This window comes from Pipistrellus kuhlii, unplaced genomic scaffold (genome assembly GCF_014108245.1).
Source record: "Pipistrellus kuhlii isolate mPipKuh1 unplaced genomic scaffold, mPipKuh1.p scaffold_m20_p_1, whole genome shotgun sequence".
NCBI classification, from domain to species: domain Eukaryota; kingdom Metazoa; phylum Chordata; class Mammalia; order Chiroptera; family Vespertilionidae; genus Pipistrellus; species Pipistrellus kuhlii.
Window position 1 is genome coordinate 134,554,599 of NW_023425404.1, and position 23,037 is coordinate 134,577,635.

The 23,037-nt window shown below is 39.0% G+C and overlaps 1 protein-coding gene across 12 annotated transcripts in view; it reads right to left on the reverse strand.

Annotated features, from left to right (window-relative positions):
* Window positions 1-23,037, reverse strand: part of NFKB1 (nuclear factor kappa B subunit 1) — a 136,530-nt gene that overhangs the window by 97,976 nt on the left and 15,517 nt on the right. For 6 of the 12 annotated variants that reach the window (XR_004983020.2, XM_045570387.1, XM_036410292.2 and 3 more), the window contains exons 2-4: window positions 12,206-12,251; window positions 7,186-7,261; window positions 2,842-2,882 (exon numbers count right to left, since the gene is read on the reverse strand). Coding sequence is in view for 8 of the 12 variants with exons in the window: in XM_045570387.1 (XP_045426343.1) it covers window positions 2,842-2,882; window positions 7,186-7,261; window positions 12,206-12,244 (156 nt within the window). In the remaining 4 variants the exon portion in view is untranslated. Of the gene's footprint in view, window positions 1-2,841; window positions 2,883-7,185; window positions 7,266-12,205; window positions 12,253-14,351; window positions 14,517-23,037 lie in introns of those variants that run through there. The other 6 variants (XM_036410285.2, XM_036410276.2, XM_036410281.2 and 3 more) reach the window with 6 other exon arrangements.

Genomic DNA, 23,037 nt, shown 5'->3' on the forward strand with positions numbered 1-23,037 from the left:
GTTCTCTGGTGAAGGAAAGCTTCTCAAGTCACAGGTCTGGAGGTGTGATCAACCTGTCAAAGTGGGACTTCACCTCTAGAGAAGACTTCTGAGGTGCAGTTAGTCATTGAGGGGCAATTCTTCTATTTTGCCTCTCGAAAAATTAAAACTGAAAAAATACAAATTTAGCCCTATACCTTTTGTAGACAAAGGCTGGTGCTTATTTTTAATAGTTAAATGGGCTTTGAAAAGAATGAAAAAGCCGAAACCGGTTTGGCTCAGTGGATAGAGTGTCAGTCTGAGGACTGAAGGGTCCCGGGTTCTATTCCGGTCAAGGGCATGTACATTGGCTGCAGGCACATCCCCGGTGGGGGGTGTGGCAGGAGGCAGCTGGTGGATGTTTCTCTCTCATTGATGTTTCTAGCTCTCTGTCCCTTTTTCTCTCCCTTCCTCTCTGTAAAAATAATCAATAAAATGTATTTTAGAAAATAAAAGCATCAGCATATGCAACAGTTAGCCTCCAGAATAAAGGCAGAAATTCACTTGACTGCTACTCAATTTAAATACTTCAGTTTTTAAACAATATTAGATAATTACCAATGAATAATATGCAACAGAACTGGATATTTTAAAGATTAGCAGTCTATGCTATGACTCATCTCTGTCAGAACTGGGGAGAATTGTGGCAAAGAGACTGCAAAGAAAAAAAGAACATTTTTCTAACTTTTATTTTTTAAAATGCAATAAAGGAATTCATTATCTTGAATCACAAAATTCCTTGAGGACAGTTGGAAAAATATAGCATGTGTACTTTTATGTTTTACTGGGAGTGGTATCAAGTAGAATATGAGTAAAGAGATGTGTCTTAATAGCTTGCTTAAAAAATAGATATTTTTCATGGTTGTATAAAAGTATCTAAAGTTCTAAAGGAATTTTAACCTGAGGGTAGACATTTCTTTTCTTTTCTTTTTTTTTTTTTTTTTAAAGGAAGATAGAGTGTCTTCAAATGCATAGTCTAGATGCATTTCTGATTCTGTGTCTCTGAGATTAAAGGTTTGTGAATCCACAGCTATTCATCTCAGTATCTCCATTTGCTTAGAATGAGTCATCAACCTCAAAGGCAAACCTATATCCACCCAGTCAGAAAGTCTGACTTGAATACAACTTTCTTACTTTCACTGGAGTCAGACATCAAAATAATATCAGTTTGGTAAATAAACACATTGTTTTACTCGCATGAGCTTTTGCATCTCCACGTATAGTGAATTACGTTTTGAATTTTGGAAATACCTTAAGGTAAATTATAAATGCCAATTTTTCCTTATAACTGTTAGAGCCATAATAAGAAATGCATTTAAAATTCTCGTGGTGGTGCTATGCTTATGAAAACAGATATTTGAAAACATGATTTGGTATGCAGACAAATAACTTAGTTAATTTCTCATTTTTACAAATGACCCAGATCTTCCAATTACAATAGAAAATTTTCCAGGAGGCCGGACCCCTGCACAAAATTTTAGGGATAAAGTTCCCCTGGGAGGGTGTTGGAGGGAATTGGTGAGCAGCTGGGAGAAGTCACCACTACGGAATTGGAGAGAAGTAAAGGAAAGTAATGTTGGCAGACTGTGGGGTCTGGTGGTGTCACCTATAAGCTACTGGAGCAATGCCCCAAAATCTCATGTGGCATGCCAGTTCCCATACCAAAAACTTTTATCTAAGTTCAGCCTTTTAAAGAAAGTCTATTGGTCATAGTTATGATATTTATACCCTTTAAATGTTGACCAAAATCCAAATACATACATAATGCCACAATTATAGTAACCACAACAATTGCTTTTAAGTTCTTGACCTAGTTAGCATTTGCTAAATGCTACACTCACTCACCCTAGCTATTAAAAACATTTAGGAAGAGTATTGGGTAATATAAGTGCAGGACACAGGTACACAAACCCATGGTCTCACACAAATTTGGTAAGCACATCTATTTAGAAATTTACTGATTGTCCTCAATCTGTAGAGGACTATACCAGTGGTCGGCAAACTGTGGCTCGTGAGCTGCATGTGGCTTGCAAGCCGCAGTTTGTCGACCACTGGACTATACTATCACGTCTAGCTCTTAATAACTGAAATCTACAGGCAGTTGTTACAGATTCTCTTTTTGCTTCTTTCATAGCACCGGTTCCACCCACTTTCCAATCACTATTATCGGCAGATCTGAAGCAGGGTGAGGAGGCCACTTTTATTCCCAGAGATCCTCTACAGAATCCAGTGGGAAGAGGAAGAACCTGAGGAAACAAAATGCTCCTTCTCTTGACTACAAAGAGGCTGAGTCTAAAGTTAACACCAGAAAGGAGAGAACTCAACTGCCCATTCTAATACAATTCATCTCCCACTGGTGGTTTTAATACCTTAGGGTACATGATCTACCCTAAGAAGAGGCTGGAGCTACTCAAGATGGGAGGAAGGCCAAGAAGTACTGCGTGTGATGGACACGACTGACGGATGTAATTGCATGTATGTGAGCTGCACGTATGTGTTATTTATGTATGAATGGAGAGAGCCTATCTCTCCTGGGAGTGGCTGGTAAGCAAAGTTGGTGGAGATACAAGATACCAAGGATCTATAATTAATGGAAATTTTACAGAACTACGCATTGAGACTCAGGACGGTCTGCAGAATGACTAAGAGAAATGTCAAATGGACGAATGAAGTTGTTACATAATTTGGCAAGTTGTTGGTCTTCTAGATCAGCTACTTCCTTCACAAAATTCAGTTACTATTTTTTTGGTGCTTGAGATATTAATATTCGACTTATGGATCTAATATTTAAAGAGAAAGTTCCCACTCCTTTCATCTTCTTACCTGTTTAGGTTGCTCTAATATTTGAAGGTATGGGCCATCTGCTAAAAACAAAAACAACAGACAAAAACCAAAAGAATGTGAGGCTTCTCAAATTTGGTATATAATACTAAGCAAGCAAAAAACAGAAATTATGTTTTAAAATAAAATTTTCAATGAAAATTTTTAGCTAAGATTTCACAAAGATATAATTTATCTCCCTCATTTGAATATTACATTTATTATTATTTTAACAGTTTTATACCTTTAGAGAACCACAATAAAAAATAAAAAACATTTTTTGAATGATGATAGTACATTGTACAACCTAACAAAAGGCCTGGTGTTTGGTAAAAATTAATATGTGAATAGCCTTTATAATCTTGTGTACTAGCAAAGCATTTTAAAAATGACATGAATGCCAATTAAAAGCAGCAATGACTTCCTGGTCTCTATGACTTTTTTTTTTTTTCCTTCACAGCATTAGATACTGACTTCTTTCCTTCAGAGGGGATGTGCTTCCTGTGACATTACTGGCCTGAAATGATACCCACATATGTGAAATACAAAGATAATGGTCTCAGGCTGCCTGCTTTTCCTTATATTACATCCCTGGTTCCTTCCCCTTACTTGAATCCATAAGAACTAGCCTTCATTCCCTAACTAGCTAGCTTGTTCCTGCTCCTTCCCAAATTTAATTTGGTCTACGAGGCATGATGGACTTTTCTAATAAATCTATAGCTTTTGATGTTTGTATACAATTTCTGAATACTGTGCTCTGATATAAACTTTAATCTAAAACAAGCACAGCATTTTGTAAAATCCTGAAAATAATTAATGCCAATTAATTATTATAAAAACATAAAGAAAATTGGAAGCTTATTCCATATTCTGATTATATCTGACTTTGGAAATTCAAAGGAAAATCAGAATCTCTGACAGTATAAATACAAATTTGTTCAATGTGAGAAAGTCCCTAAGCTCCCCAGGGTGTCTTATGACAACAATATAATAACCCATAGTTCTTCAATAAATAAAGGCATATGCTGTTTCTCACCTGTTTGAATGTTAATGAAAAAGTTCAGTACTACCACCAACAACAAAAAAATACACTGGGAGAATGCTTGTGTCCATTTCAATCCCCACTGTCCCTTAGCCAGAAATTCAAGTCCTATTACATTAAATAAATACATTTAAGAAGAATGAAATAAATACCTTCAGCTTGAACTAAAAAATAAACAACTAAATTAATAGAGCAATTATTTTTATCCTTTTAGTTTTATGATGAATCAGAATAAGGCTAGAGAACTATAGGGAACAAAGGTATAATTATTCCCTGTTCCGATTCAAGAAATGTACCAAGAAAGGCAGTTGAAAAATGACTGAATTTGAAGCAAAACATCCACACAAAAGGAAATATGAGAAGTGACTGGCCAAAGTAGTATAATTTATGTAAATTATCTCCTTTGTCTGTATAAAATTCATCCCTGCACATTTTCAACTACTTTCAGAAAAGGAATTGCAATGTGAAGATTCTAAAACATGGTTAAAATTTAATTTTTGATAAGAAGATAAAATCAATAAGAAATAGGAATATTTTCACACTACTAACCTATAATTTGTATGTCAGTGTAACAGATACAGTCGTAGAAACATTCCCTTTAGGATGCTAAGTGAACATATCAGGAAGAGAGGCCTCTAACAACGCGGCATTTAGAAGCCATAGGAAACATAGGAGAATGGAAGCATATTTATATGAAACTTCAAGTCTCTCACTTATTATGATTATTATGATTATTTATTTTTCAATTGCAGTTGACAATATTATTTTATGTTAATTTCTCACAATTAATTCTTATAAAAGTACTTGAAGTTTTCCTATTATTTTTGCTCAATGATGATATTTCTTTTAGAAATGTGAAATTTTTAAAGGTCTTGGAATATTGTTAGTTAAATGGGGCAATTTTCCTTTCAGGGAACACACTCAAAACTTAAATCAACTAGAAAATTAGATTGGATACCCATATGTTTATTTTAATGCTAAATTTTTTTTTGGTCTCATGTCTATCTGATGATGTGACAACCCATTTTTAAAGAGAAATGTAAAAAACAGCATAATGTTATAGATTTAACAGCTGCACTATATCTCAAAGTTTTCAACAAGTTATAGAACTACTCATGATTTTATATTTCAAGAAACATATAAAATAGTCCATCTGAAAATTACAACATTGGTACCCATGATCTTTCTGCCCTTTAAAACGTGAATAAAATAGCATACATCTTGGATTATAAAAACTTGACTATGCTACTGCAACCGAGAGGAAATATAACAATAAAAAGGACAAAGTAATAACTGGGAAATAAGTCGTTTGGTATAATTTTAAAAGCTTTTCTAATATGGCAAAAATAATTTCTACAATGTGAAACTGACTACAGAATATTTACTAAGATAGTTCTCTTGGTAATCTTATTTCTACTTCCAAAAAACATGACGAAATAAAGACATTATCAAAGCATTTGCCTCCGGATACTGTTTGGCATCTATAGGCATTAAATGGAAAGGTTTATGTTCCCGTAAAGGCAGAACCAACTTCTGATGTTTTCAATAAAGCATTAATACCAAGAAAGACACTTTGATCCCCAGAATTGAAAGTTGACAGGAAACACCGAAGCTACCAAGATATTTACTTGTTCTTCACAGGAAGCTGACCTAGAGTTCAAATTGGACAGCAGCTCACGAGATCTTAAACTTCGGAGTCTACAAAATGTGTTTTGTGGGGTAAAGAGAAAAAGACCTCAGGAATACGACTTTGGATGGCGAAGGTGAAGGAAAAGCAGATTTATTAATATCCTCTCATGAAGTCCCAGAAATAACAGAGATTGAAGTGTAGAAAACATTCTGATCTAAAAAAAATAAGTACCAGAATAACAATAATAGGTGTTATTATTTAAATAGAATGATACAAATTCTTCCACTGAGGCCAAACAAGGCCATGTTAAATCGAAGAGCTGAGGTCCACTTTGGTGATTACAACACTTGCTGTTTTATATGCAGCTCCTATCATTGACTCACCCTGCGCTTGCAAATGTCTGTTCGGTACCATTGGTAATGTGAGGGGCACATAAAAAGAAGCATCACACAAAGCTTACATACAAGTCAATAAATTAAAACAAGCTGTGTGTGGAGATGATTAACATAGTCACGTTAGAAGGAAGGATGATTTTGATGTTTTATCCAACTGGGCAGAATGTAAAGCTAAAAGCTTTTTAAAAAGATTATTCTTTTTTTTTTTTTACTGAGCTGATTTTTATAATTTTTGTGCACTTGTATCCCCAGTGCCTGACATACACAACAGGTACTCAAATGAGTGTTTTTGTAATAGATCAGAGCAGTTGAAACCACCAGAGTCTGGGACAAAACAAAGAGGAGTTAAAAATAACTCAGAGATGGTAAGATTGGCTAAAAGGGAAAATCCTTACATTGAGTGAAGAAATTCCTTCTGAGCTGTCTTAGCAGATATTAGCAACAATTGTAAGTTATATAATGGGTAATGCGGGGTGAAACATTTTTGTGCAAATATATTTCAAGAAAGTATATTAAAAGATTGTGGGTTTTTTTTTTTTTTTAAATCCTCAACTGAAAATATTTTTCCATTGATTTTTTAGAGCGAGCAGAAGAGGGAAAGTCAGGGAGAAATATCGATGTGAGAGAAACACATCGATTGGTTGCTTCCTACATGGACCCTGACCAGGGCCTGGGCCAGGGAGAAGCCTACAACTGAGGTACCGTATTTTTCGGACCATAAGACGCTCCGGACCATAAGACTCACCAGTTTTTAGAGAAGAGAAATGAAGAAAAAAAGATTCTGAAACAAATAGTGTCCTAAAATATTTTATGTGCATTAAAACCCAACATCACAGTCATAAATACATGTAATCAACCCTGTAAAGTAAACAGCAGCATTTAGAACCATTTTAGAGCCGGGCAAGCACACAGAGACCACACAGAGCCGGGCAAGTAAAAAAACTTTTTTTTTAAAGTATATGTATAGGCTATATTTGGACCATAAGACGCAGGGACTTTTCCCCCCCACTTCTGGGGGGAAAAAAGTGCGTCTTATGGTTCGAAAAATACGGTACATGCCCTTGACCAGAATTGAACCTGAAACCCTTCAGTCCGCAGACCAACGCTCTGGCCACATACTAATAGCCAAACCAGATAGGGCTAAAAGATTGTTTTTTAGAACATAAGTCACCATTTCCTTTGCAGGTATAACACTGAATTTCTAAAAGAGACCACTAGCAAATCCTGAATTTAAAAAAGTAAAAGCCAAATAACAGGATAGCGGGAGTGAGTTTTCTTACCCGTTGGCATTGGCATCTCTGGCTGAAATATTTCCGAGTTAAATATTGTATGATTCAAAGGCTCCAAATGAAACATCTGTAACAAAGAACATTTAAATTTTCAATCATTGTTTTTCCAACCTGTATTAAACATTTGAAGTTATCAGACCTACCACCTAACGACAAGAACAAAAACTAAAGCCCAATACAAAAATCTGAAAATATTTCAAATCCGAGTTTTAAAAATACCTTCATGAGACCTTGCTAAATTTGCATGTGTATGAAACTTTACAGGGGGCTAGACTGTGTTTACGGGACAAAGGATTTTGAAGAGTAACCTGGCTCCCAACGAGCACAGAGGGAACTTGCCTAACTTCTATATCATTAGGGTCCAGCCTAAGCTTATCACACAGTGGATACTTACGTAAGAGATATTTGCTGAATGAATGACTTGAAGCTCATACTCTCTTAGAAATATAAGCACAGAATAGAATCCTAGAGATTTCTTTTATGATGGTAAACAGCCCCCTACTCTAGACATTTGATTTCAAGCCCTGAAAGAATTAGACAGCAGCCCTGGGTCAATATACAAAAAAGGGGACAATATTACTTACAGTCCAAGGAGCAGAGGACTAAACACTGAGTTCCCTCACCTTTTTTTTTTTTTTTTTTTTTTTTTTAATTTCATTCACCTAGTGCAATGCAAAAACACCTGGAATTTAGTGGGTGTGGTCAGCTGAATAATGGTCCCGAAAAGAGATCCACATCCTAATCTCCAGAACCTGTGAGTCCTATTTCATATAGCAAAAGAGATTTTGGGGTAAGTAATTATTAGTAACTTATTAAGATGTTATTAAAGTAAGAAAGCCAAGGTCGGGAGGCTGTCCTGGATTAACCAGATGGGCCTGATAAAGGGGTCAGGGTATCAGGGTGAAGAACAGATGTGACAATGGAAGTGAGAGGTTGGCGTGATGGAAGGGGCCACAAGCCAAGGAGTGCAGGCAGCCTCTCGAAGCCCATACAGGCCTGGAAATGAAAGCTTCCGGAAGGAAAGCAGCCCTGCCAACTCCTTGATTTCAGACTTCTGACCTCCAGACAATACAGGAATAACTCTCGGCTTGTTGGAAGCTACTAAATTTGAGATAATTTGCTACAGCACCATACATTTTGATGGAATTATATTCTATCTTAATGAGTTACTAATAATTACTGATTCCAAGAAAATTTTTTTCTTTCCACTTAGCTTATTCAAGACTTTACATTTATATTTCTAGTTTGGTACTGTTTCAACCTAAGTCAGTCATCTGTTCAAAATGTCTGTGGACAACATAGAAACCAACCATATTTCACTTTTTATGATAGGCTAGTTTGGTAAGCGTGCTGGAGCTGGTATTTGAATAAACAACAACAACAACAACAACAACAAACACCACAACCAGAATTACAATTTACTCCTTTTTTTTATTTTTATTACTAGGTTCTTGAATCTAGGGGTTAAATCAAGAGTCACAAATAGTGTTTAAATAAAGGACACTTCATATCAGCTGTGAGGTATGCAAATTTTCAATTGAAGAATAATAAATGTGCTTCACTTCACTGCTTAAGAGTCAAGTTCATCTATGTTTTTAATCATTTACTGGAAAGGAAATAAGAGGAATTAAAAAAACAAACAAACCAAAAACCAAGTTATTGTAAAAACAGGCCCCAGCTTGCAAACTATCAGCACAGAAAAGATGACAGAGCAGGAGAAAAAAAATCTGTGTGATGGTTCTGCGGTGGCTCAGAAAGGGGAGCAGGGCACACACACATTCCGAGGAGGGAGACACAGACTCCACCTCCTTGAAGGGGGCAGCTGTGTTGGGCGGCAGCTTGCTGCGTGGATTAGGTCAAAGGTGGAGTGCAGATTCCAAAATCTGCCACGGCATGGAGGATATCTCACTGAGGTCAAGGAAACGTCAGGAAATATACGCCAGCAAGTTTGAGGCAAGGGGAAAGAAAAAAAAATTCAAGGAACTTTCCCCTCAAAAATTAAAATATCAGAACACGCCCCATTCCTGTTGCTGCTGATCACAAAAATGCCCACATAAGACAAACTTTCGAAATGAATGTTTTCAGCAGATTTTACTCTGGTGTGGCATAAAGGACTCTCTCTTGTTGATAAGATTTCCTGTATGTAAACAGGATGGTCTAAAACCAAGAAGAAACAACTCTAATGCTGGTTAGACTCTGCCTTTAATTGTTAGAGACGGCATATTAAAAACGAAAGGTAAATCACCGGTTTTTGATACTATGAGTAGCCAAATGTCTCTCATGCTGTAATCAAAGGAAGTGTACCTGGATTTATCCTCTGTCACCATTTTTACAATAAAGTTCAAAAGGGCATCTTATGGGGAAAAGCACTGCATACTGCTTCCTTCTAAATCAGTCAGAACACTACCAAGAGAAATGAATGCTAGATAAGTCTATTTTATTTTAAAAAGCAATAACTTGCCAGCTAGAGTGGCTCAGTGGTTGAACCAGGAGGTCACGGTTCGATTCTGGTTAGGGCACATGCCCAGGCTGTGGGGCTCAGTCCCCTGTGGGGGGCATGCAGGAGGCAGCCGATCAATAATTCTCTCTCATCATTGATGTTTCTATCTCTCCCTCTTCTTTCCTCTCTGAATATACATATATTTTTTTAAAAAGCCATCCTAGACCCCTTGAAAGGATTTCACTTTACGTTTTATTTTTCTGATTGATTGTTTGCATGTGTAAATTTGGGAAATCCCTCTTTAGGTGGTTGCCACCAAATAGTAAGAGTGAAATGATTACGAATCTTGGCCCACAGTGTCTGGTGGCCTGTGTTCCCTCTTGGTGTTAGCCTAGCTAACTACATCTTCCAAGTAAATCTCAGCTTACCTAGACTTCACTTGGAGCGAGCACATGGCAACACAGAGTGACCCCGCTCTCTCAGACGATTACAGTATTTATCACCATCACAAGCAATTTATGTCACTGTCTCTCCTGTTAGAATCACAGCTTCTGAAGTTAGGGTCTATGTATCACTTATTTTTGTACAGCCTCCTTAGCTTATGCTCTGCTACACAGTGATGCCTGAATAAAAAACTGATGCATGAAGAGACCTCTGTAGTTTATATAACGCTTAAAAATCATTACATTAAAATTTTAATGTTGCCATTGAAATTACCCTAGAGTCTGAAATTGCTTTCAAATGGCTCATTTAATGTCTATATAATGTAGATATAAATATTTAAAAGATAAATAAAAATAAATAAATAAAATCATTAATCATCAACAAAGATTTGTTAGACTATTCAACATTTCTATAGGCTTCAAATTTTTCCAAGTGAAAAACTACGAGAAAAAAAAAAAAAGGACACTGGGCCAAAACCAGTTTGGCTCAGTGGATAGAGCGTCGGCCTGCGGACTGAAAGGTTCTGGGTTCGATTCCAGTCAAGGGCATGTACCTTGGTTGTGGGCACATCCCCAGTGGGCGGTGTGCAAGAGGCAGCTGGTCGATGTTTCTCTCTCATTGATGTTTCTAACTTCCAATCCCTCTCAATTCCTCTCTGTGTAAAATCAATAAAAATATATATATATACATATATATTTTTTTTTTAAAAAGACACTGGCATTTCTTCATAATTGCCAAAATAATGACGTTTTATGCTCCCAAAGCAGTCACTGCCATTAAGTCTTTCAACACACCTGTTAGTGTGGGGTTAGCATTCCTATTTGCAAAGAAGAAAAGTGAGGATCAGAGGGTACTAAATGATTTCTCAAGTTTTTTTGTTTTGTTTTGTTTTTTAACTTTTCTTTGTTAATCCTCACCTAAGGATATTTCCCCCATTGCTTTTCAGAGGGAATGGAGGGAGGGAGGAGAGAAACATTAATGTGAGAGAGACACTGCCTCCCTCAAGTGCCCCGACCAGGGACTGGGGAGCAAACCCACAACCAAGGTATGTACCCTTGACTGGGAATCAAACCCATGACCCTTCGGTGCACTGGCCAATGCTTAACCATTGAGCAAAACCAGCCAGGGCTGATTTACCAAGTTTTAAGAGCTCATTAGTAGCAGCCAACGCTTATATAAAGACCTTCAACTTCCAAGTCCGAGAGAGATCTTTGCACTGTGCCGGCCTGCCTCCTCATTTGATGAGTGTTGAATAAATGTTGTGTGTTCCCGTTGTACCTGTGACTTTACTTGGAAATGGTGTCTTTGCAGACTGTAATCAAGTTGAGATCTAGTCATACTAAACGGTGGGCTGGTGCCTTTATAAGAGAAAAGGAAGGGCCCTCGATGGTTTGGCTCAGTGGATAGAGCTTTGGCCTGAAGACTGAATGGTCCTGGGTTTGATTCTGGCCAAGGGTGCATGCCCAGGTTTCGGGCTCAATCCCCAAAGGGGGGTGTGCAGGAGGCAATCGATTAATGATTCTTTATCATCGTGATGTTTCTATCCTCTCTCCCTCTCTGAAATCAATAAAATATATTTTTTAAAAAGAGAAAGAAAAGGAGGGGAAATGTGGATACAGAGAAATGAGATACATCACGAAGGAGGCCATGTGCTGGATGATACAGTTACCAGCTAAGGAATGTCAGGATTCCTGCCACCACCAGGGCCTCGGCATGGGATGGATTCTCCTTCAGAACTTCGGGAAGTAACCAACCCCGTCATCATCTTGACTTTAGACGTGTAGCTTCCAGAAATGTGAAAGAATATATTTCTGTTGTTGTAAGCCACCCGGTTTGTGGTCATTGGTTACCGCAGCCCCGGGACATTAATAGAGTAGTTACTATTTGCCCTGTAGCATACATCGTTTTTATGCAGCAGCGTGTGTGTGATAATAGGGTTTAAGTTACTCATTTCAAAGACGTACCCTCTCCGACCTTCCGTGGAGGGAGAGGGAAACTGCAAACACAATGTAAAGGCGAGTTTTACCAATTTTAGAGTTTGCCTGATTGTTACTATTGTTACTTCTGTATGTTTTAAAATATGAACATATTTATAGAAAATGAGCAGTGAGATATTATAATACCTACTTGTTCATGCCCTCCCAAATATGGATCCTCTTCTGCCATTCTGGAGCTGTACAGCAAAGCAAAACAAAAGCAAACCGTAAGCCTGAAATACACCTTAACAATTCCACCATCCAGGAGTCTACTGCGTTATGCCAGTAAGACCCGATATGATTCTTTTTCAAGGACTTGAAGAGGACATGTGCAGTTCTTTGAGTCCTAAATCTAACAGTAGAAAAATCTGCATAACCCAGGAATCAGCATTTATGTATAATCCAAAAGCCCTTTTGCCAGGCTCTGCACAGTGTCCTGAAGCGTGGTGTACCTAACCTTCATCCTCCGTATAAAAATCGTATTTGGACTCTCAGAGGCCCTTTCTTTTTTGTCACCATGTAGGCTTCAATGATTTAGTCCTAGCTCTTTGCGTAGTTTATTTGCTAACCCTGCATGAACTCTGTGGTGATGCTAGAACTGCCTCCAGGCTCCAGCGGAGAAGCTCAGAGGCAGTCACCCTGCTGACAAAGGGCGTGGTCAGCGCATCAGGGCACCGGGGAGGCTGCTACAGTGTGCTGTGCCCATTTCCTGCCCTGTCAAACCATCGCCGTGGTCCCCTCGTCCACGGTTCACTTTCCGCAGTTTCAGTTACCCGCAGTTGGAAAATGTTAAATGCGAAGTTCCCCAAAGAAACAATTCACAAGCTTTAAAACGTGTGCCTTTCTGAAGAGCATGATGAACCCCCTGCCACCCCACTTCGTCCCACCCGGGGTGTGAACCATCCCTCCGTCCAGTGTCTCCACGCTGGACACCCCACCCACCTGCTAGTCACTTAGTGGCCATTTAGGGGATCAGATCGACTGTCACAGCATCGCAGTGCTCGTGTTTAAGGGACTCTTATCTTACTTAATAATGGCCCAATGTGCAAGGAGTGATGCTGGTCATTCGGATACGCCCAAAAGAAGCCATAAAGTACTTCCTTTACGTTAAAAGGCGAGTATAGCCCAATAAGATATTTTGAGAGATAGAGACCACACTCTCATAATTGTTATTGTAATTTATTGTCCTACTTTTTCTATGGCATTATTCGTTATTGCTGTTAATTTCTTACTGGGTATATTTATACATTAAACTTTACCGTATGTATGTATGTATAGAAAATATGTAATAATGAGGGTTTGGTACTATCTTGGTTTCAGGCATTTCCTAGAGATCTTGGAACATACCCCCCATGGGTGAGAGAGGGGAACTACTGTATAGAAATGCTGTAATATTAAAACTTCAAAAGGAAGACATAAAAATATGAGCCCTTATTTTTTAATTTTTATTGATTATGGTATCACATAATTGTCCTCATCCCTCCATTCCCATCCCAAACCCCTCCCCACATATGCCCGCACCCCCTGTTGTCCATGGCCACTGGCTAGGCCCATATGTATGCACACAAGTCCTTTGGTTGATCTCTTCCCCTTCCCTCCCCCTCCCCTACTTTCCCTCTGAGGTTTGAGAGTCTGATCGCTGCTTTTCTTTCTCTGGGTCTGTTTTTGTTCATCAGTTTATGTTGTTCATTATTTCCTCTAGATGTATGAGCCTCTCAGCATAACCATTATGGCTTGTCGCAGTTTAGGTTCTTACAAGGGTATTTCTTGGGTCACATGATCTCACACATCTAGAGGAAAATATGAGCCCTTATTATCAATGCTATAGTCTTCAACTTAATCAACGGCAGCCAACTAATAACACATTGCAAGCCTAGCAATCTTCTGTTAACCAGAGGCCCTGAGAAAACCAAAGAACCATAATGCCAGATAAAAACAGTATCTAAAGTCATATATCATGCTGGCTTTATTTACTTAAGAAATAGCCTTATTTAGATTAATTTTATTTAAATTTACTAAGCTCAAATTTTAGATATAGTACATGAAAAACTAAAAGATAAAAATATCACAGGCTGAAAGCAAATATGAATTCCTGAGGCAAAGTTCCCCCTAACCCCCAAGTGAAGTGTATTCCGCACTGCAGGATACTTGGGACTGGGCTGGAGATGGTAGCTGCCCGCCAAAATCTGTTCTCTCCTTTCCCAGGGACAGAGCTGTAGCTGGAAGTGAGGCTGCTCCGCTGGAGCGAACCCCACGCTTCCTGGGAGTCAGGGGTGGCCATCCAATGACAGGCTCACCAGGGGAATGTCAGAACTACTGCGTGTCACTGCCACGTCTGGCTTAACATCCTTCCTTCGTGTTTTTGTTTTTTTCTCTTTCCTGTTGGATAAAACCTAGACACGGAGAAGACAGAGCTTCTACCACACTGGTGACAATGAATGGCAGGCGGCTAACACTGCTGGTGATGGGAGAACAAAACTTCTTTGTTCTTTAACCCAGTGCACTCAGGAATCTCCTTGTTAAAACAGTTTAGCCCTCACCCTAATGCAGTGGTTGGCAAACTCATTAGTCAACAGAGCCAAATATCAAGAGAACAACAATCGAAATTTCCTTTGAGAGCCCAGTTTTTTAAACTTAAACTATATAGGTAGGTGCATTTTTAGTAACTTACTTAGGGTACTCCTAAGCTGGCCTTTGCTAAAAACGCCAGGGGCCAAAGAGTCGCATGTGGCTCATGAGCCACAGTTGGCCGACCACTGCCCTAATGAATACATTGCCCAACACTTCAATAAGGACAAAAATCACCCAAAGGAGACCCTGATATGCAACGAAATTTTCTAGACACCGGCTAGAGCCCTGAGTGACCGGTGAGGGCGAGAATGCCTCGAGAGGTGCCTAATGGGATCTGGGGTGTCAGCTCTCAGCCCAGAGAACAAGAAGGCCATGCTGATATGCAAGGAAGTATTTGTCTAAAACAAGAAATTACTGCTTGAAGATGTACAAACAGCTATACTCAATTAAGACAAGCTGTCAAAAGGGGGGAAATTGACTTGACACAATAAAGAGGAATTGCGTCATTGGAAATTCAAGAGTTTTGCCATTGCTGGGGGCGTGACTGGATCTACAACTAACCTCACCGTGCTCTGTCTCTTCACCTGCAAAATAAGAGACTTCAATGGGTTGGACTTTTGAAAAGAACTCAGAATGTTAGTGAGCTAATTGATGTTTATTCAAAGAACAAATCACCTACATCATAACTCTTTTTGTAAAGTTGGTCTTTTAAAGGCATTCAGGTATATAACTATATTAAAGAATCATTAGCACAATTTTCAGTTATACAAAGAATAACTGTATGGCGACATAGTGGTAATACCGGTTACAACTTTCCATATGAAAAATCCTTATTTTTAGAACACCACAGGAGCCAATTTCCAAAAATAACATTAAAACCCTTTCTTCTTCTGCCTTTAGGCTTTCTATTAATCTGGGCTGATTACTTGAGTCCTCTCAAACAATCTCAGCCAACAGCCTTCAAAAGCAGAGGTAAGACTGCTGACTTACTAAATTGACAGGACACGTTCAGGAACTCCATTACATTCAATATATTTATAGTTTTAAACTGTGGATGGTTTCCTGGCCTGCAAATGCATGGATCCAATATGAAGCAGCCCTCACCCTAATTAAAAAAAACCCTCAACTATTGTAAATCTACTTTATAGAACTGATGCAGGGCTATTATCGTGATCACAACTGTAGTTAAAACCTTAATGAATCTAAATTGTAGGCACTGGACAAACTGACCAATTAAATGCAGTTTAAGTCCTCCCTCCAACAAACTCCTCATGCAAAATGTGTGCCAAAAGATCACAATTTTAAAAGCCCAACAAGCAGTACCAAAGATACTTGGGTGATGGTTAAGTCTAAACTTTTACACACTTGGTAAGACAGTTTAAGTTCCCTGTGAAGAGCTGAGGTAACAGTAACCCTAGAGTGATGTCAATGTTAATTCATCATTCAAAGCCAAATGTCAAAAAGGATGAATCACTGAGTAATATTTGCATTAATGGCAAAAGCAGGTTTTATTTAAAAAATGTGAGCCTCCAACAAGCCCTTGGAACTCAGGGGTTAGGAAAGACCAGGGAAAGCCCCTTTTGCACCCCGCTCCCCACCCCTTCCTCTCACTTTTCCTTTGCACAGTTCTGTGCTTTTGAGGAAGGACCTTGAAGCAGAAAGGGAGGGACTGGGTGGATTGCTGAGAAGACACTCCTAAACTTTGCATCGCTTCCCCTGCCAACCGCCCCCTCCCCCCAAAAAACACACACAAACAAACAAAAAACAAAACAGTGAGGTTTGAAGAAAAATTTTCACACCATGGAAAGAAAAATAGAAAACATAGCTGCCTAGCAAATAAATAAAACATCTTTTCCAGTGAGTTGCTTGTATTTCCCAGGTGAGAATCATAACTAAGTTCTGAATATGTGGAGAGTTCTACATGCAGTGTCTAAGGAATTATTTTCTGCACATATGTGACAACCCTATGCCTGACATCAAAGGCCAGCAGGAGGACGTCTTAGCAGAGGCAGCAAGACCAAGGCCATAGGGGTGGACCATTAAGGATGGAGTTGGAGGTACTATATTCATAGTTTTTAAGCAGGGCCCACTATAAGAAGATATATTATTTTTATTCTACTTGATTACATTTTTAAAAAATCCATAACATGTTTTAAAACCAGTAAATGATTTCAAGATCCACTAATAGATCACAATCTAAAGTTTGAAAACAGAATCTGTGGTGCCATCCAATGTGCAGGTAGGAATCAGAGTGAGAAACTTTCTCTATTTTTAAGATTATATACAGCCACAACAGACACTGCTGCTTATGTGTAATTTTAATGCCTTGGCTTGTAGAGCAAATAGGATAAAATTTCAAGCAAAAGAGTGACTTTTCATCATTTCTCTGCTGAATAATCCTATCTAATAAATGAGTAATATGCAAATTGACCGTACCTCCACGTGTGCGTGCATGCGGGCACACGCGAGCCCACACACACACACACAAGCCATGCCTACCATCCAATCAGGAACAAATATACAAATAAACCCAACCAAGATGGCTGCGGCCACAAAGAGAGGAGGAGGGAGGCTTGTGTTTCCCTGGCAATGGAGGAAGCCAAGCTTTCTGCCAAGCAATGCCAGCCTAGGCCTCCACTCAATGCTACAAAGTTTCAATGTTAGAAGATAAGTAAATCACAACAAAAATGACAGAAGCCACAGAGCTAGAGAGAGCAGGAGGCTTGAGTTGCCCTTGGAGATGGTGGAAGCCAAGCTTTCTACCTGCCCTGGCCTTCCCAGGCCTCCACTCCAGGCTACAAAGTTTTAATTATAGAAGATAAATAAATCCCAACAGAAATGGCAGCAGCCACAGAGCTGGAGAGAGCAGGAGGTTAGGGCTGCTCCCAGAGATGGAGGAAGCCAAGCTTCCTGCCTGCCCTGGCCAGCCCAGGCCTCCACTCCAGGCTGCAAGCTTTCAATCATAGAAGATAAATAAATCCCAACAAAAATGGCTGTGGCCATGGAGCAAGCAGGAGGCTTGACTCTACTCAAGGCTAAAAAGTTTCAATTATAGAAGATAAATAAATCACAGATACCAGGGCCTCTGCTTGGGTTGCCAGGGGGGCATGGCCGGCCTGTAAACCACCACAGGTCTCTCACTCAGGCCGCCCCACATCCCAAGGGAACCCCCACCCTGATCCAGGACACCCTTCAGGGCAAACCAGCTGGCCCCCACCCCTGCATCAGGTCTCTATCCTATTTAATAAAATAATAATGTGCAAATTGATCATCACTACAACACACAATTGTGCAGCCCTGTGAGGAATCAATTGGGCTCCCTCCTCTCTGATTTTGGGGGGTGTCACCCAAGAACTGCAGCTCGGCAGCTCCTGCATTGGCAATATGCCTCCTGGTGGTCAGTGTGTGTCATAGTGACCGATCAGATGGACACAGCATTATATATATATTATATATATATTTATATATTTATTTATTTATATAAATCCCAACAGAAATGGCAGCAGCCACAGAGCTGGAGAGAGCAGGAGGTTAGGGCTGCTCCCAGAGATGGAGGAAGCCAAGCTTCCTGCCTGCCCTGGCCAGCCCAGGCCTCCACTCCAGGCTGCAAGCTTTCAATCATAGAAGATAAATAAATCCCAACAAAAATGGCTGTGGCCATGGAGCAAGCAGGAAGAGCAATTGAGAAAGTAAAAGTTTTTGGCATTCTGAGAAAAATATTATTTATTTTCCATCCTATAGTTATGGGTATATAGCCACATTCCCTCTTTATTACTATCCTTATCACTGCTGAGTAAAATGTTTGCATTTTTCCTCCAGGGACATTTGGCAATGTCTGGAGACATTGTTAGCTATCACAGCTGGGTGGGTGGTCCTAATGGCATCTAATGTGTAGAGGTTAGGTATACTGCTAAACATTCTATAATGCATAGACAGTCCCTTACAATAAAGAAATATCTAATTCAAATGTCAATGTGAAGAATGATAAACCCTGATGAATGCCATAGCTTCATGTCAAGTGCTTGGGTTCCCATGGAGAAAGAACTAAACTTGATTGGCTATGTCCCATGCTTTAACATATTTCACTTAATTCTCACTATAATCCTGAGAAATACTATTCCAGATGAAAAGACTCAGATTTAGAGAGAGTAAGTCATTTGCTTAGGTTGACAGAGTAATGCTGGGGAATCTGACTTCATAGACCAGTGATCGGCAAATTGAGGCTCACGAGCCACATGAGGCTCTTTGGCCCCTTAAGTCTGGCTCTTCCACGGCCTGGGCAAGTCGATTTTGAAGAAGTGGCATTAGAAGTTTACATTTAAAAAATTTGGCTCTCAAAAGAAATTTCAATCATTGTACTGTTGATATTTGGCTCTGTTGCCTAATGAGTTTGCCGACCACTGCCATAGATTATGGTTTGTTCATCTGTCTAAGAGGCAGAAGTGATTTTCCTCCTTGACTTACAAACTTTATTCATTTTAATAGCGTCTTGCTCCAGATCTCCTGAATGCTCAGGTTTGAGCTAATCTACCCATAACATAACCTGAAAAGCAAAAGCAAATTGTGACAATACACAAAACTCAACTGAGGTCTTCCTCAGATAATCAAATGTGAAGGTACAAATACCAAACAATTTAACTCAGCATTCTGTTTACTTATCTCCTTTGGTCAACTTCAGAGTACAGAAGGAGGATAAGGAGGTTTTCCTGAAACACAGAAACATATCCACAGAAAACACCATCTTCACTAATGGTATAATCAAAGTATGTCCATATTTAAAAATAAGATATATTTAAATGCTTCTCAAATACTTCATTAACTTAGTCATTTATTTAAAAAAATAATACTCAGGCTTAGGAGGCTTACTGTGTGTCAGCAAAGATACCAAAGTACACAGAGTGACACAGTCCCTGTACTCACAAAGCTTATAGTTGTGGTAGATTGAAAGCAGTGGATAAAATTCTTTGCCACTACAGCCCACGAAAGGTAAAATCCATGTCTCCATCCCTTGAATCTTGGTGGGCCTATAACTTCCTCCGGCCAATGGAACGAGACCCTGCAACAACATTTGTGCTTTCTTGAAACAGTGCTGCCATGTGAACAAGCCTGGGCTAGCCCGCTGGAGGATGAGAGACCACATGGAGCAGAGAGGGAAAATCCTAGCTGAGGCTCCCCTAGACCAAACAACACCCACCGAGCAGCCAAAAGATCTCAGAGATCAGCAGAGGCAGCTCTGACTACCTAGATAGTCCACAGGATGGGGAGAAATACAAATGTTTTTATTTTAATGAACTATGTAGTGATTTTTATATGCAGCAGAAGATAACTAATGCCATTAAGCTGAGTAAATAGAAAGACAAATAGGCAAACTCAATGCAACCTGGTAAGTGTTGTGGGAAATGGGACATGGGTTAGTTATCTTGGTAACTCAGTAATTACACTTTATTTGTTAGGGACTTATTCAGATAGCATAGTAAACAATAATGTTTATAATAAAGTGGAAAAAGAAATTGAGACATCAAAAGTTTTACTGTCCTTTTTACTCTATTGGCTTATTCAGTTCCAAATGAACAAAAGTCACAAGTACATTAGTAAAAACAAAACAAACAAAAAAACCCACAAAAACCTGTGGTATAAACAAAATAAAAAACCTTTAAAATGTCAATATTAATAATTCCTGTTAGCTTTAAGTAGTGATACCATTATAAAAAAGTTAATCATCTTTTCAAACCCTCCAATTCTCCAAGATCTAAAACCAAATTCATCATTCCTGCAGCAACAGAACCCATTCTTGCCTTCCCAATTTCTGCTATTATATCAATCATTCTGTCAGGTACTCAAGTTCAAAATTCCAGTCACCTTTCTTTCTTTTTCCTCACTCATATCCAGTCAATAATCAACTTCTGCTTACCGCATTTTCCGGCGTATAAGACGACTTTTGAAACGAAAAAAAGTCAACCGAAAATCGGGGGCAAAAGACCAAAATTGCACAAAAATTACCTACAGATCTTGACAGCAAGGTAAGTCTTTTCTTTGAAGTGGGGGGTAGTCTTACACAGTGAATATAGGCCTAAACCTATGTTTTAACTGTAAAAATTAGGGGATCATCTTATACGCCGGAAAATATAGGGGGGGGTATTATTTCTTGTATCTCCCTCTCTGTTCTAATTCCACTGTTTCATCCCACTTAAACCTTAATTGTCTCACCTCTGAATGACAATAATAATCTCCCTATGTTCTCCCTTACGGTGGTATTACTTTTCCCTTAAAATTATTTTACATTATTTGCCACATTACTTACAAGATAATCAAAAGCCCAAAACTACTCAGCATATTAATTACTATATTAAATCATGTTATAAGCATCTCCTATAATTATATAATTTTAAAAGACCATTGAGTTTTCTTGTAACAAGCAAAAAATTTACTAGTGAGACACCTGGTTTTATAGAAATGGTTTTAGAGTGGCCCTTATTGTAACCAAACCCTCTACTATAAGCAGACTGGTCATTCAAAAACACCTTGGTCATTTCCATCTTGTATTATATATTTGTTGAAAGTATGTCCTACATCCTGAAATACCATATTTCCTACTTAAACACTACTGGTTCCTCAAGCCTCTACTCAAATCCGACCTCTGCCAAGAAACCCTATATTTCTCCTGTACCCTTAGCTCTGTAGTCCACAGAAGGGCTATCATACTTAAGTATATTGGTGATTTTACAGTTGACAAGATACTGTTTTACAGAAATTTAACTTTAATCTCTATATTAACATCTTAAGTGGATATAAATGTCTAAGAGTAGACATGATGTCTTTTAAAAAGACAAAAATCTATACTCTGTACAATGTACAAAAAAATATGTAAAGAAGTAGGAAAATATGACTCAAAAAATGACACAAATGCTAGAATTGGCAACCAATGACTTTATTTTAAAAATATCTTTATTAATTTTTAGGGAGAAGGAGAGAAAGAAACATAAATATGAGAGCACAGCATTGATTGGCTGCCGCCTACACACCCCTACTGAGGATTGAGCCCACATGCCCAGGCATGTACCCAACTGGGAATCGAACCAGCAATTGTTTGGTACATGGGATGATGTACCAAGTCAACTGAGTCACACCAATCAGGGCACAACCAATAACTTTAAAATTACCAATAGCAATATGTTTGAGAATGTAAAGGAAAAAGCGAACATAATAAATGAACAGAAAGGAAATCTCAGCAGATAAATTAAAACTCTTAAAAAATAAAAAAGATCCAATGAAAAATTCTAGACCAAAATGAAATTTCACTAAATGGACATATTGAACACTGTAGAGTAAAGGACCAATAAACTTAAAGAATGGCCAAGAAAACGTATCCAAACTAAAGCATGAAGAAAAAGGCAGGAATAATTAAACCCCTTCAGTATCCTATGAGACAATATCAAGTGGCCTGCAAGTTAGAGTCCTATAAAGAGAGAGAAGAGACAAATGCTGAAGAAATAATCATCAGATTTTTTTTATATTTGATTTTTTTTAAAAAATCAAACCATAAATACAAGAATCTCAAAGGCACAAAACCATGTTGGATAAAGACAAATAAAACCATGCTTGGTCCCACTACAGCCAAACTGTTAAAAACTAACGCTAAAGGAAAAATCCTAAAAGCACTAAAGGATCAGGGGCATTAAGATAATTATAATGGCTAACTTTTCATTGGAAACAATAATGCAAGTGCTGAAGGGAATAAAAAAGATCAGTGTATGATTCTATGTTTACAAAAAATATCCTTTAAAAATATCCTTTAAAAATTATCATTTTTCAAATAACCAAAAGCTGAATTTTCCATTAGCAGGCCTGCTAAAACACATGTTAAAAAGAAAGTTCTTGGGAGGTAAGATGGCCGAAGAATAAATAGATGGGCGGATTCTAAGCCCTGTCCCGAAGCAGAAAGAGAGAGCAACTGAGGGTCTTGTGCTGTGAGTGTTTATTAGCAAGCTGGGAGACAGCGAACACCAGAAGAAACTGCTGGGGGGCCGCTGACAGAGGAACCCCTCACAGGGAAGCACCCACATGGGCTACTTCCCTGCCCGGAGCTACCTACCGGCTTAGACGGGAAACCTCGCCATCTCGAGAGGAAGATAGGATCGTGTCAGAGGCCTGAATATCCACAGCCGCAGCGACCACCAAGCATCTGTGACCCCCAGAACGCGGATCCCAGGCGGCGCGAACCCCTGGCTGCACTGGAGTGCCCCACTGCTCTGCGAAAAGGTCAGATTTCGCGGGGAGAGGGTGGAGAGTGCTTGCTGCGAAGACAAAAGCCTGCACGCACAGAGCGCGCGGAAGCTGGAGGACAAGGGCAGTGATTACAAGTAGAAAGAAGCCCCAGCTGTTGGGCGGTTGTCACCTGTGAAAGTGGACGGG